This window comes from Salvelinus fontinalis, chromosome 6 (genome assembly GCF_029448725.1).
Source record: "Salvelinus fontinalis isolate EN_2023a chromosome 6, ASM2944872v1, whole genome shotgun sequence".
Taxonomy (NCBI): domain Eukaryota; kingdom Metazoa; phylum Chordata; class Actinopteri; order Salmoniformes; family Salmonidae; genus Salvelinus; species Salvelinus fontinalis.
Window position 1 is genome coordinate 52,797,655 of NC_074670.1, and position 16,007 is coordinate 52,813,661.

The 16,007-nt window shown below is 43.5% G+C and overlaps 1 protein-coding gene across 1 annotated transcript in view; it reads right to left on the reverse strand.

The window, feature by feature from the left end:
• Nucleotides 1-3,268: 3,268 nt before the first annotated feature.
• LOC129858091 (neuronal acetylcholine receptor subunit beta-2-like) overlaps nt 3,269-16,007 on the reverse strand; it is a 33,760-nt gene continuing 21,021 nt past the window's right edge. Inside the window, exons 2-5 of the mRNA XM_055927041.1 lie at nt 10,619-10,764; nt 10,295-10,449; nt 5,872-6,886; nt 3,269-5,659 (exon numbers count right to left, since the gene is read on the reverse strand). Of these exons, the coding sequence (XP_055783016.1) occupies nt 5,504-5,659; nt 5,872-6,886; nt 10,295-10,449; nt 10,619-10,764 (1,472 nt within the window). The 3' untranslated portion in view covers nt 3,269-5,503. The remainder of the gene's footprint in view (nt 5,660-5,871; nt 6,887-10,294; nt 10,450-10,618; nt 10,765-16,007) is intronic.

Genomic DNA, 16,007 nt, shown 5'->3' on the forward strand with positions numbered 1-16,007 from the left:
CACACTCTCAAGCTTTGTCTCGCTCTCTCTACCTCTCCTACTTTCTCTTTTTGCTTCTCTCTATCTGTGCTGCTTTCTCTATTCTTTCTCTATTGTGTCTCCTTTCTTTCGTTCTCTCTCTTACTCTCTCTCTCGGCTCTCTGTTTTTTACATTTACATTTTTGTTATTTAGCATAAGTGCATATATTTGAATGCTTTTTCGTATCCCCCTATCTCTCTTTGTCTCTATCCCTCTCTCTGTCTGAGGTTTTGGGACATCCCTGTCCTACACAGGACAATAGTCTCCATGTTTATCCTCTAGAACAGTGCTATTCACATTTCTTCAGCTAGTATTTTTCTGCCACAATTTCTGGGGACCCACATTTGTTCCCCCAAGAATTTCTTGCAATTCCAACACAAATCTAATGACGCAACCTAAAAATCGGTAAATATAGATTTTTACATCAACAAATAACCTTGAATTCTTCTCTTATCAAAATGGGAAAAAAAACAATAAAAACATTTACTCAACAACATTTTATATTTCTAATTATCTTTCTCTAAAACGCTGAATATTGTCCCATAAATTAATATGTACTCTTCATTTTTTAATATACAGTATATATATATAAAATACATTTTGGCGACCCCACTGCAGTTCCCCCGGGGTCACAACCCTAGAAGTAAAAAGACAACAGAAGGAGACAACAGGGAACCTCAAAACTCATTACTTTATTATACACAATGAGAGGACAACAAAGAGATGGATGAGTGGAGCAAACAAGAATAGAAAGAAGGAGGGCAGAGAATACAAATGAGAAGATGTTAGCGATAGACGGTGGTAAGAAGAGGGGGTAGTTGTATTCCACTGCAGCTGAAATGTTCAAACTTTTCCTATAATCTTGAATGGGTATTATTTTCTATTTCCAGCTGCACATACAAATACACACACACTTTCCTTCTGGTCCTGCCTCACCTCCAAGCCCAGCGTCGGCTAAACTTAGACTCATCCCTAAATGAGGCGGTAACTGGGGGGGGGGGGAAGCTAGTTGCCCGGAGATACGTTTCCAGGTCGCTTCTCTCCAAAAATACCCCTCGATCTCTGGAACGTTGTAACTATCTACAGCCTGCTAGGACATTGCTAATATCTACACCCTAGTGCTGCTGGGATCCAGCTGGGATTTGCTCTAATCACACTCCAAAGACGCTATGTACATGTATTAAAGCCAGTAAAGTAAAAAGGCCATCCTGTTACAAAAAGGCCGACTTCAAAATGAAAGCAATCGGTACACTAAACAGCTGACCAGTAAATGCAAGCGATGACAGATAAATCAACAGAATGCATTGAAATAGAAGGCATAAATCAGGTATGATGTTGGTTACATTCAACTAGGACGCATCGCAAACAAAGCAAACCGACCAAACAATGGCAAAATGAGGAAGTACAGATGATGTTCTAGCGCGAGTTCATAAGGAACCATCAGGACCACTGAATGGACAGCGTTAGTCTGACAGGTAGTCACTCCGCGGTGCTGAAAGGACAGCGCATTCCCATGTTTGTGGGACAGTTTGGGGGCATAGTTTGTCGCAGTCAACAACCCTCACACAACATATTACTTACTCTCTGAATAGACTAAAAGAGAGGCTGCACAGTATCTACCCTCACATAACACACTGCTAACTCTCGAATGGTGCAATTTTCCTCTTTATATTTTTGTATTCTGTAGTAAGATAGTATGGATATTGGTTCAATCACACACAGCTTTTCTCCACAACCTTCTTAACCTCCCCTAACCACTCTCCCCCTCCTCCATCTTCTCCTCCTCCTCTCCTTCCCTCCCCCTGGCCTCCCCTGCCACCCCACAGCCCAGGCAGCCTGTCACTCACATGCAGACCAGAGACCGATGCTTACTCCCCAGTTATAATGCTTTTGAAGATTAGTCATGCTGCCATGTGGCCTGCCTGTTGCCGCCAGCAACCAATTAAAGTCCCTGGCTGCTCAAACCAGAGTTATCTGATTAAAGCCATCACTGCTAATTAAACTGCGTTTTTCTCTCCTTTCTCACACACAACCCTTCTGCACTTCCCTCGCTCCTTTCTCCTTTCTGCTTCCTCTTTCGGTTGCCTCTCTCTTTTTCTACCAACTGAGCCACACAGGACAACATCTCCTCCAGCCTGTGTTTACTTGTCCCTCCATGGCTCGTCTCTTCTCTCATGGTGTGTTGTGTGTCCTCTTAGTGTCCTCCAGTCTCACCTCCGGGATTATGTCATGACTGATGTGACCACTAGTTGGCAGTAGTAGATGTTCAATCTCACACAAAATCAAAGAGCACCCTATATATATATTTTATGAGTGCTGTATGATTTAATAGAACGAGCCTTACCAGCAATAAAAAGGTCTTTGTGTCTGAGGCCATGGGTCCATCACTCTCTCCCTCTCTCCCCAGGTCTCACTGTGATGGGAGGTGGCAGGAAGGCAGAGGTAGAGTGATGCGCTATGGTCCCAGCCACTCAGCAGTTACACATGCAGTAATGTACTTCATAAATATCGACTGGAGAGACGGAATGGTGGATATAAATTCTCCAATCATGTCTAGCAGAGGATGCGGAGTGCAACTGGGGTTATGGGGGCTCATCATGGTGGCTCTGACTTACTCTTTACAGAGTTCAAGACAGGGCACTTTGGCGACAAAATAAGAGAACTGTCTGCACAAATAGAATGGACAGAACCAAATAAAATACTGTACCATAGAATAAGAGTGTGGCTTATAAAATGTGTGCATGTGTGTTTATGGAACTAGAGATGTGGGTATTGATCTCTGAGCAGAGTGAAATGGCCTGTGAAGTTCAGCGAGTCAGGTTGATTGGAGATGCAGTGGGCCAAGGGCGTCTGGTCTTTATGACTGAGATTCATCATTCATATCTGACTCTATATGACTCCTCTTATCTCAGCCTCCACACTGTCTGCTCATCTCTAAGCTCAAGGCCATAAAGTGTGTGTGCGTGCGTGTGTCTGCGTGCATATATATATGTGTGTGTGTATAACCCATCCTTTTGCTAGCACTATAACTAGATAACGAGGAACTGAATTGATTATTCAAATTCTGATATATTGTATATATAGTTTTGAATAGGTTCAGGTTTTAAAATGGCAGACTTACTGTAAGCTAATGCACAAAATAACTGATTCAAAAATTTGGAGAAGGATATATAAAAAATATGTAATCAACCCTCCCGAACACCCCCCCCCCCCCCCCCCCCCTCTGTTTATGGAAATTGACGTAGAAGTCCCTATATTTAATAAATGGATCATACCAATATGCATATGGAGATGAGTGGGGGATCTCAAACTGTCTGTTTATCCACATAACCCAACCATAAAGGCTATGTTGATGGTACCAGACAAACTTCATACAGAGACATATACAGGCCCACATACAAATGTCATCTATAATGTTAAACACTGAATAAGTTAGGTTATGATTTAAGACTTCCTCTTCAGAACAGATAAACATAGACAGATCCAAGTTGATAAAAGCTGATGTTATACCAGCAGCCTCTCCTCATTTTGCTACTTCCAGACCAGCGTGTGTGCAGTTTCGTTTTGTGGGCACGCACGTGTATGTGTATCAGCATGAGTTAGGCAGAGCGTCTCATCTCTGTCATCTTAACCGAACATGAAGGGTTCTGACTTCAGAGCGCTTTCTAATGAACTCTTCATCAGCTGACTAACATTTAGCCTGAGCGCCAGACAATTCAGATGAGACACAAAACCGCCCACAGCTACGCATTCCAGAAACGTCTTGCCTTCCGTCCGACGGTAACAAAGACTCCAACCGCTAGGAGAATCTGCTTAATTCCGTGAGTCATCATTACCCGGAAACAAAGCGTAGTGAACAATCTGTGAGGTTCATTTCGGAAGAAGAAAGAGCTTGAGGATATGGTTTGTCATATGGTCAGGCAGCTCCTATAATGAGGGTACAATGCAGGGTCCGATGCATGTTAACACACTAACCCTATATCTTGATTCTTTTCTCACCAGGGTTTTTTACACAACATTATGAATCAACAGGAGTATGTCTTATGTAACACCGAATAATATCCGCCATTTAGCAGACGCTTTTAGCCAAACTCATAATCATGCATGTATGTGTTTTTGTATTGGTGGGAATCAAGCCCACGCTCCTGAGCCACAAAGGACCACATTCCAGAACCTCATCCCCTTGTTGTTCCCTTTTATTGACTTCTTTGACATGACATCAGCATTGCTACTTCCTGTAATTCTGAGCGCTACCCAGAATACATCAGTCCAGGACGACAAACCAAAACAGGTCACCTAACTGGCCAGCGGAAGAAAAACACATGTCTCCTTCTTTACACTGATAAAAATAAATACATGAGATTAGAACAAAACTCTTCACTTGAATTGTGTACAGTATTCCTTCCCTTGGCTAGCATTTATAGCAGTGACAGAGTGCATATATGACAGTGACAATAAATAAGTTGAACACAGACTTGGGTTAAAGATTTCTGAAAAAATACTAAGCAATGTTAATACCGCCTGGAAGATTGCTAGTGCAGAGCCAAACGCTGTTCAGTTTGACCGGTTTGCGTATGGGGTTTGTGTGTATAAAATTCTGTACAGCTGCTGGTTACCTGGAAAACGTTGTGAGAATGAACACTTCTTACTCCGGCGTACTGCACCTTTAAGAGAAGCAAAGGCGAGTGACAACAGTTTGATGGTAATTTTTGTATTTACTTAACAACTAGCTTCCCGTTGGTCCCACCCTCTTTGAACACATAAGAACAACCATTTGAACGTAAAATTACACACATGACCCAGTAGGCTAAAAAGCTAATGTTAACGCATTGAAAGCCCATCAGGTGACTGACCACCTGGGGCCAGAAGCAGTCCCAAATACTGTACAGTAGTACTCAGTCAACATACTGTGGCGTGAGGGGAGACAGTCAAAGCTTCCCGTTTCACAGCAAAATAACAAGCCTGCTGGCATTCCTGTCTAAAGAAATGCGCCTCACCCTCTCCGTCTGAAGGCAAGAGTTATGTCCGTGTGTCTGTCTGTGCTTCACTGGACGAGGACACACGGAGGAGCTGTCCTTCTCTGTAGCAGAGACTAGCGGCTCTGTTGTCGTCTTCTGGCCAGGGTCGCCCCGTTGTGGGTGTGTGTGTGTGTGTGTGTGTGTGGATCTTTGGGCTCAGCAAATTATTCTGGAACTGTGCAGAAAAGATTGGTTCCCCTTTTCAAATGCAGAAATAAAATGAAAAATAACAGACCCTTTTTCTGGGGTTGGTGGGGTTGCTCTGTTCCATATAAGATGTTAAGAGGGGAGGTTGAGGGGCATTGGTTGGTGTGGTGGCGGCCGGTGTGCTGTGTGCGTACAGTATGTGAGTGTGTCAAAATAACACAGTTCTGTTTCAAGGTGTTGGTAAGTAGCTGTTTTACTCGCGGCGGGTGTTCCTCGTGGGGGTGTTGGGGGGCGTTAGGGTCAGGTTTCGGGTCATAGGTCAGTTCTGCTCCAGGTCGTCTGCCGTGGGTGTGTTGTAGCTCTGGAAGAGGGGCTGCATGAACAGCCCCAAAGTCCCAGTAATGCACACAAACACAAATATCCACAGGAAGAGCCGGTCAATCACCATGGCAACATACTTCCAGTCCTCAATGACCTGTGGCAGGATACAAAAAGAGCGATACACGATTAATAATATTTTGACAATAGAAGCACAATACTGTCGGCTCAAAACTATTGAAAGGGCTCTGAGTGAAAAGACATAGAAACTGTAAGAAACTGAAAATGTGATGTATCGGTTGTGTATGTGGTTTCTGCTCATATCATCTCAAGGCTATCCTTCCACCACACACAAACACACACACTCACCCCCTCATCGTTGTCCTCACTCTTCATCTTCTCGGCAACGTAGCGCACCCCGTCCACAGCCTCCTCAACGTCTGCGTGACACTTCACTGTCATCCTCTTCCTGAACTCTGTGTTCTCCGACAGGTCGCTGATCCTCCAGCCGTACCGCTTGGCCGACTCCTCGTTCACATAGAAGGAGTCGGCCCTGCCTATCCCAGACCCCTCTGCCACCCCCATTCCCCCCGCGGCCGGGGCCACTGCCACCGCCCCGTCTCTCAGCTTCAGGTCGGAGTAGGAGCGCCGCTGGTGCTTCTGGCGGAACCTCTCTCGGATGTTGGAGCTGCCCGGCCGACGCATGAACAGGAAGGAGGGGAGGCGGTGCAGGAAGAGACGTTTGACCCAGGGGGGCATGGTGTGTGTGGAGGGCGTGCGGTGGTGCACGTTGAGCACACAGACACTGGTGACGATGGAGAAGGTGACCAGCACCATGGCAAACATCAGATACTTCCCTATGAGAGGGACAGCTAGAGACGTAGGTGGGACGATCTTAGAGATCAGCAGCAGGAACACAGTGAGGGCCAGGAGGACTGAGATACACAGAGTCATCTTCTCCCCACAGTCAGACGGCAGGTAGAAGACCAGGATGGCCAGAGAGGTGATGAGGACACAGGGGATGATGAGGTTGATGGTGTAGAATAGTGGCTTGCGCTTGATGATGAAGTCATAGGTGATGTCCAGGTAGGTGATGTCAGAGGGGTCTTCGTTCTTGCGTCCCGGCAGAGACACGATGTCCCACTCACCGCTGGGCTTGAAGTCGTCACGGCTGGCGAAATCGCTGAGCAGGATCAGGTCGATTTCGGTGTGGTCGTAGGTCCAGGATCGGAACTTGAGTGTGCAGTTCTGCTGGTCAAAGGGAAAGTCGCGGACCTCGATCTTGCAGGCCGACTTGTAGATGGCGGGGGGCAGCCAGTTCACCTCTCCATTGTTGGAGACAACCGTGTTGGAGTAGAATGACACCTCATAGTTCCCATCCGCACTGAGGTGAAGAGAAGACAGAAAGGAGTCAGAACCAGCACACATTAACAGATAGGAACTATGAGGTCTCCTTCTAATATGTATCTATCGGCATTGAGAGACAGGTTACCATGGGGGGAGAGAGAGAGAGGGGGGGGGGGGAGAGACAGGTTACCATGGGGGGAGAGAGAGAGAGAGGGGGGGGGGTCAGAGATACCACACAGATAAATACATAGAATAAGAAGATAAATACATAGGAGAAGGATATAAATACATAGAAGATAAATAAATAGAAGAAGATAAACACAGAATATCAATACAACGAAGAAGAGAAATGCATAAAAGAAGAAGAGAAATGCATAGAAGGTCAATATATAGAAGAAAATCAATACATAGGAGAAGATAAATGCATAAAAGAAGAAGAGAAATACATAGAAGAAGAGAAACACATAGAAGAAGAAGATAAATACATACAAATAAACACACAGGGGTGAGAAATTGGTGAGAGGTGGCTGTTAGCATTAGGTGAAGAGAAGACAGAGGAAGAAATGGTAGGTGGTGTTGTTGACTGGGCATTTGGGTTGTTGTGCTTGGGGACAAGGGACAGCGACAGGGCAAACTACATCAGACACCCCTGTCACAGGACATGCCTGAATCTGCTGAGATTTCGATTTTAGATTCTCACCAGGCCGCAGGTGTTATACATTATACATAAAAGTGTTATCAATTATAGAGCAGGTCAGGAGGAATCCAGCCATCACACTGCTCTGCTCCTAAGCACAAACACACACACACAGACACACTGCTCTATGCAATAAATCTACTCCTGTTCTAAATATGCAGCTGGTTAAAAGTCTCTTTACAGCTCTATACCCAAACAACTACCTCCATACCCAAACAACTATAGCTCTATACCCAAACAACTATAGCTCTATACCCAAATAACTACCTCCATACCCAAACAACTATAGCTCTATACCCAAACAACAATAGCTCTATACCCAAACAACTATAGCTCCATACCCAAACAATTATAGCTCTATACCCAAACAACTATAGCTCTATACCCAAACAACTATAGCTCTATACACAAACAACTACCTCCATACTCAAACAACTATAGCTCTATACCCAAACAACTATAGCTCTATACACAAACAACTATAGCTCTATACACAAACAACTACCTCCATTCACAAACAACTACCTCCATACCCAAACAACTATAGCTCTATACCCAAACAACTATAGCTCTATACCCAAACAACTATAGCTCTATACCCAAACAACTATAGCTCTATACCCAAACAACTATAGCTCTATACCCAAACAACTATAGCTCTATACCCAAACAACTATAGCTCTATACCCAAGCAACTATAGCTCTATACCCAAACAACTATAGCTCTATACCCAAACAACTATAGCTCTATACCCAAACAACTATAGCTCTATACCCAAACAACTATAGCTCTATACCCAAACAACTATAGCTCTATACACAAACAACTATAGCTCAATACACAAACAACTATAGCTCTATACACAAACAACTATAGCTCTATACACAAACAACTATTACTCAATATCTAAATAAATATATTAACTTCATAGTCAATCATCTGTCAACCTAACACATTCAGGCATGAAAAATTAAATAATTTATTTTCACTTTGTGTCATGGTTCCTCCTGGCACTAGAGGGCGGCAGAGACCGCCCTAGAGACTTTTATTGAACTCAGGTGTGTCTTATTAATTTATGATTGTGTCCCTGTTAAAAGAGGTGTGTTTCTGTGGTCCTTTGCAATAGCTTGAATTGTTTACCATTTGCGGTTATTTCATGAGTGAGTTTTTGAGACTTAGTGTTTGTTGGTTTTCCCAGTGTACTGTGATTCTGCAGCTACTGTTTCGCAGTAAAGTATTTATGTTTATCCTTAACCACTGATTCCTCATCTGGTCTCTTCTCTGCACCTGGTTCCAACCTCATCATGTCACACTTTGACAAGTCAACCCAATATAATCAAATAGAAATTATATTGCACTTCCATATTTCACATGATTCTTCACAACTAAAATCATTTGCTTTATTTCCACTTTAAAAGCTAAAGTCCAGAAAGACTAGATCAGGACAGAACTCCCATGCTGGTGGTGTTGAGTACATGGAGTGTGAAACAGGTGAGGGCGAGAGCCTTTCTGTCATACACACACACAGCCAACTGACCTGGCCTCTGATTACACACATCACACAGCCACCTGACCTGGCCTCTGATTACACACATCACACAGCCACCTGACCTGGCCTCTGATTACACACATCACACAGCCACCTGACCCTGGCCTCTGATTACACACATCACACAGCCACCTGACCCTGGCCTCTGATTACACACATCACACAGGAGTTTCATAATCCAAATCTCCTCTCTGCAGATTTAACAGTGCTCATCTATCCCCCCTCTCTCTAAGCCCTCACCTCTGTCTCCTGTTCCCTCCCTCCAAATTATTACAGTAATCACATCTTGACTTCAGCCCTCCCTCCTGTCCTGAAGACCTTGGCTTAGCTGAGGCTCAGATTAGAACCAGAATCACTATTAGTTGCCAAGTACATTGACACGTACCCAGAATTTGACTTAGCGATTTCCACTAGATGGGCCAGCTACAAAGTCATAATTGGCTGTGTTGTAAAAATTCATGAAAACAAGTACAAGCTTTTTAGTCTTCATTTACGGTTAGGGTTAGGCATTATGGTTAGCAGTGTGGTTAAGTTTAGGGTTAAGCTTAGGGTTAGGTCGATGACTTTATGACTTTGTGGCTTTGCCAGCTAGGGACCACTCTGCAGAGCTGCCTACAGGGCAAGATTCATGACAATAAATGGCAACCTGTTAATTAGTGCTGCCAGCAATAGACAAATGTACAGACAGAATACAGACAGGGGAATTTACACAGTCAACATACAGTATTTCAGTGGTGTAAAGTACTTAACTAAAAATCTACTTTACTATATATATTTTTTGACTACTTTTACTTTTACTTCACTACATTCTTAAAGAAAAGTATGTACTTTTTACTGCATACATTTATAACACATAGTGTCTGATATATAAATATGGATTATATTTTGGCAATAAGGCTCGAGGGTGTGTGGTGTGTGGTCAATAGACCACGGCTAAGGCCTGTTCTCCGCAACACGGAGTGCCTGGATACAGCCCTTAGCCATCGTATATTGTCCACATACCACAAACCCCAGAGGTGCCTTATTGCTTTAAAAACTGGTTACCAACGTAATTAGAAGAGTAAAATAAATGTTTTGTCATACACGTGGTATACACACAAATACATACCACAGCTTTCAGCCAATCAGCATTCAGGGCTTGAACCACCCAGTTTATAATTACACATAACACACACACACACAAACACAGCTCACTCACTTGTTGTAGAGGACGATGTCAGGCAGCCAGATGTGTTGAGATGGGAGGCGGACCTTCTTAATGCCCTCATACTCCTCTGGGTCCCACATCAACCTGTAGTCATTCCATACCTGAGTCAGCCAGCAGTTGGTGGTCATGATCTGTTCTCTCTCATTCTGCAACAGACAGACAGACAGACAGAGAGAGAGAAGCATGAGAGAGTGTGTGTGTGTGTGTGTGTGTGTGTGTGTGTGTGTGTGTGTGTGTGTGTGTGTGTGTGTGTGTGTGTGTGTGTGTGTGTGTGTGTGTGTGTGTGTGTGTGTGTGTGTGTGTGTGTGTGCTCACCACACTAATGAGCTGGGCCAGGGACACCTGTATATGGATGGTGACCTGTTGGCTCTTGTTGACAGCAGGTCTGATCAGTTTGTTGTAGCGCTCTGGAGACAGCAGGTAGGTCACCAGTCGCTCCTCTATCTCCGCGCCCAAGGCAGCTGCACACAAACACATACACACACACACACACACATAGGCACAAACACACACACACACACAGAAGGAGAGGGATACAGTTGTGTAACTGGCAGAAAAGGCATACATACACAAAAAACATCCCCAAAAGGAGTTTTAAACTAACTTTCAAGACAACATGCCATGTTGCCCCACAGCCGCATTTGATCCTCAGCGATTCATGTGTACTAGTCTGTGACCGCTGTGTGACCTTTCAAAGTGGACTCCAAGCCAAATACGTAAACAGGAGCAACCACAACCACCCTGATAGTACATATTCAGACTGGCCTAATGTCATCATCGCAGTACAGTGGGTATGTGTGCAATCTGCTCTATGACCCTTCTGGTACATATTCATATAGAACTAATCACCCCTCTATTCATACTAAAGTCTCATCACCGTTTCAGTATATATTCATATTGAACTCAAATTAACCCTTCTAGTTCGTATTCATACTCATCACTTATATTTATATTGAACTTCAAACACTCTTATCTAGTACACACTGTACTCTACAATTACCCTTCCATTTCATATCACCACGGCCGTATTCATCATGCCCTGGTATCATCCTCACTGTGCATATATTTACATAACACAGCATAACAGAGCGTGTGTAAGCCATCCATTATAAAGGACTGTCATGTAGCAGAGCCAGTGAGGCACATCAGACCAACATCAGACCTTTCAGACCACAGCTGACTCAGCGCATTGCTTTTAATGGGGATCATTATGAACTAACTGCTTCTTGATTAGCATAATTGAAAGGTTGATTAGTGGACACACACACACACGTGTATTTACACACACACACACACAGAGGGCAGTGTTTAGCGGAGCGAGGTTTAAATCTCGTGCTGAGCGAAGGTCCTTCTAATTTGGACTGCAGGGTCGTGGGATGTTCTCATCGGCTGTTGCCGCTGCAGTGAGAATGCAATGTGCAACATCTCTCCAGATAGAATGTGTGGGTGTGTGCGAACATTATATAGTCTCTGATCTGGCAAACAGTTGTGATGTGTGTTGTGTCTTTGTGTCTTTACTGAAGGTCCAATACACCCGTCCACACACACATACAGTATTTACATACTTATACCATGGCATTGTTGAATATTCATTTTTGATTGGCTTGAAGGGAATTCTAGTGCGTGCATTATTTCACTATAACGCTCAGTATAATTGCACTGTATAATTCAATGGCTATGAAGTTCATTCTTATATGTTCTATTTTTTAGCTGCTTTTGAAAGCAAAAGTCGAATTGACAACATTATTGACATTGTTGAATTTGATTTTCAAAATAGCAAGCTAGAATGATGGTTTGGTTAGCTAAGATAGTACGTCTGTTTGTTTGGTTACCAAGGCAGCTACTGTGGCTGTCTCTAGCTAGTAGCTAGTAATCCTGGAGGCTGGTTAGTTAAAACCGTGTTCCAGCCGGTGTCTATTCCACAAGTTACCACCAGCCACCACCACCAGTCACCAAGGCTATGATGTTAAAATGACTATTCAGTGATCCATCTGACTGCGCAATCCACTGTCTCATCAGCCCAGCCAGGCAATTTATAAACTTGATCTCCACTGTAAAACTAATTTACACGTTATATCCCATTTTGTTTAGACTAGCATTTGGTTTTCAAATGGTGGAGATTTGTATAAACCTTGCTGTCTGTCTTTCCGACATTTGCAACATTGTTTCAATATTGAAATTTGATCTCCAGATGTTCCATAATGAACGTGTCGGGAGTCAGGATGAGACAGACACGCTGGCAGCTTTTCTCAACCAGTCGAAATCATGAATCATGAATCAATTGCTGTCATTCCAGCTTCTGTTTGAAGTTATTGTGTTAGCTGTGTAGTTGGCTAGCTCCTCTGAACAGTGTCCTGGAAATCATGCATCATTAGTTCATTGTTATGGATGTATCTAAAAAACAATCACCAAAAAAACAGCTTAAACAAAAGCAAATGCAGCTACTTTGCTGTTATTCTGGCTGCACTGGTTGAAGGGACTGTGTTAGCCGAAGTTGGCTAGCTAACAAGCAAGGGATGAGAACGTTGCAGCCATCATGGCAACCGAACCGATAGAACGAACGACCAGTCGGCTTGGGTAGAAACCCTAGATTTGTGTCGGAACTATATATTGTGGAAGGATGAAATAGTATGAATAAATTAATCCAAATAACGTTTTCAATGAAAACATGTCAATCGTTGTTTGAATATGTTGGTAACCCGTTGTATGTGATAATGCCCTCGAAACCGGTGTTTGGAGGATATATTGGCATGGTTTGCCGGCCCGAGATTAACGTACTGTATGTTTATACTGTATACACACACTGTACACATTTACTCACACACACACAGTCTAAAGCCCCACAGTCCAGGGGCTACTGTATGACAGGGAGCTGATGGGATGATTATCTTCAGTTAACTGGATTAGTCACATGGTTCAGATCAGCTCATTGTACCACTCACACATTCCCTTCCATTAGGATGTTCTCACCCATGTAATGCACTCCAAACGATGGCACCAGGGGTTAACTGAATGGCTTTCAGAGCCTCCACTGTAGCAGACACTATTATCCAGAGTGACTTACAGACAAACACACATCACAGTCATAGGAAGCACATTTGTCCTCAAATAAAGCAGCTATTAGCAAAGTCAGTGCTACTAAGAAAAGACAAGTGTGAGTGTTAGTGCAAGAAAGGCAATGTGTTAGTAGCCTATACAGTGCTATCAGAAAGTATTCAGACATTTTGCTACGTTACAGTCTTATTCTAAAATGGATTTAAATAAAGAACTGTCCTCGTCAATCTGCACACAATAATCCACAATGACAAAGTGAAACAGGTTTTTAGAAATGTTAAATTAAAAACAGACATACGTTATTTACATAAGTATTCTGAACCTTTCCTATGAGACTCGAAATTGATCTCAGGTGCATCCTGTTTCCATTCATCATCCTTGAGATGTTTCTACAACTTGATTGGAGTCCACCTGTGGTAAATTCAATTGATTGGACATGGTTTGGAAAGGCACACGCCTGTCTATATAAGGTCCCACAGTTGACAGTGAGTGTCAGAGCAAAAACCAAGCCATGAGGTCAAAGGAATTGTCCATAGAGCTCAGAGACAGGATTGTGTCGAGGCACAGATCAGGGGAAGGGTAACAGAATATTTCTGCGGCATTAAAGGTCCACAAAAACGCAGTGTCCTCCATCATTCTTAAATGGAAGATGTTTGGAACCACCAAGACTCTTCCTAGAGCTGGCTGCCCGGCCAAACTGAGCAATCGGGAGAGAAGGGCCTTGGTCAGGGAGGTGACCAAGAACCCGATGGTCACTCTGACAGAGCTCCAGAGTTCCTCTGTGGAGATGGGAGAACCTTCCAGAAGGACAACCATCTCTGCAGCACTCCAACAATCAGGCCTTTATGGTATTGGCCAGACAGAAGCCACTCCTCAGTAAAAGGGACATGACGGCCCACTTGGAGTTTGCCAAAAGGCACCTAAAGACTCCCAGACCATGAGAAACAAGATTCTCTGGTCTGATGAAACAGCGCCATATGGTAAAGCATGGTGGTGGCAGCATCATGCTATGGGGATGTTCTTCAGCGGCAGGGACTGGGAGACTAGTCAGGATCGAGGGAAAGATGAAAGGAGCAATGTACAGAGAGATCCTTGATGAAAACTTGCTTCAGAGTGCTCAGGACCTCAGCCAAGACAACGCAGGAGTTGCTTCGGGATAAATCTCTGAATTTCCTTGAGTGGCCGAGCCAGAGCCCGGAATTGAACCCGCTCGAACATCTCTGGAGAGACCTGAAAATAGAGAAGAATGGGAGAAACTCCCCAATACATGTGCCAAGCTTGTAGCGTCATACCCAAGAAGGCTTGAGGCTGTAATCGCTACCAAAGGTGCTTCAACAAAGTACTAAGTAAAGGGTCTGAATACTTATGTAAATGTGACGTGATCTTTTTTTTTTATAAATACATGTACAAACACTTCTAAAAGCCTATTTTTGATTAGTCATTTTGGGGTATTGTGTGTATTTTGATGAGGGAAACAAACAATTTAATGAATTTTAGAATAAGGCTGTAATGTAACAAAATGAGGAAAAAGTCAAGGGGTCTGAACACTTTCCGAATGCACTGTATCTATTATAATTTTGCTGGTAAAAATGTGTTCAACTCCCGCTGAAGTAGCTAGCAAGTTTACTAGATAGCTACAGTAGTTGCTGTGGTAACCAAACAAACAAACTTGCTAGTTTAGCTAACCAAACCATCAGTCCTAACTTGCAATTATGAAAATCGAATTCAACATTGCCAATAATGTTTTCATTTCGACTTTTGCGTTCAAAAGCAGTTCAAACATAGAACATGCAAGAATGAACTATAGCCATTGAATTGTAATGTGCAAATATAACGTACATTATCGGGAAATAATGCACTCTCTTGAACGCCCTTAAAGCTAATCAGAAACAGGTATTCAACAATGCCATGGTATGAGTTGCATTATCAGGTCTTTGTTTACAAAGTCTCTTTCCAGGAACATCATTCAGGATAAAAACTAAGCTTGTATCCATTTAGAGAAGTGAGTGGTGGTGGTTAGTAACACACATACTATAGACCTTCAAGGAGTGAAGTAGGTTGTCTGGCTGGTTAGCTATTCTCAGGAAGAATGTCACCTGAAGGTCAGGCACCTCAGATGCCCCACTGATGAACCCACACACCCGCACCACTATTACGTCCCAAAGTGGCACCCTATTCCCTATATAGTGCACTTCTTTTGACCAGGGCCCATAGGGATCGATCAGGTGCCATTTGAGATGCAGCCCACCTCTTATCCAGACCACACATCAAATCCTTGACTCTTACACACATATAGGTCTGTACTCTACCTCTAAACAGGACACACTGCTCTCTAACCCAGAACAGGACACACAGATCTCTAACACAGAACAGGACACACAGCCCTATAACCCAGAACAGGACACACTGCTCTCTAACCCAGAACAGGACACACTGCTCTCTAACACAGAACAGGACACACTGCTCTCTAACCCAGAACAGGACACACAGCTCTCTAACCCAGAACAGGACACACTGCTCTCTAACACAGAACAGGACACAATGCTCTCTAACACAGAACAGGTCACACTGCTCTCTAACACTGATCATTCTTATAATCCTATGGGCGCTCTTGACTCTACTTCAAAGATCTACTGGCTTACAAAATGAT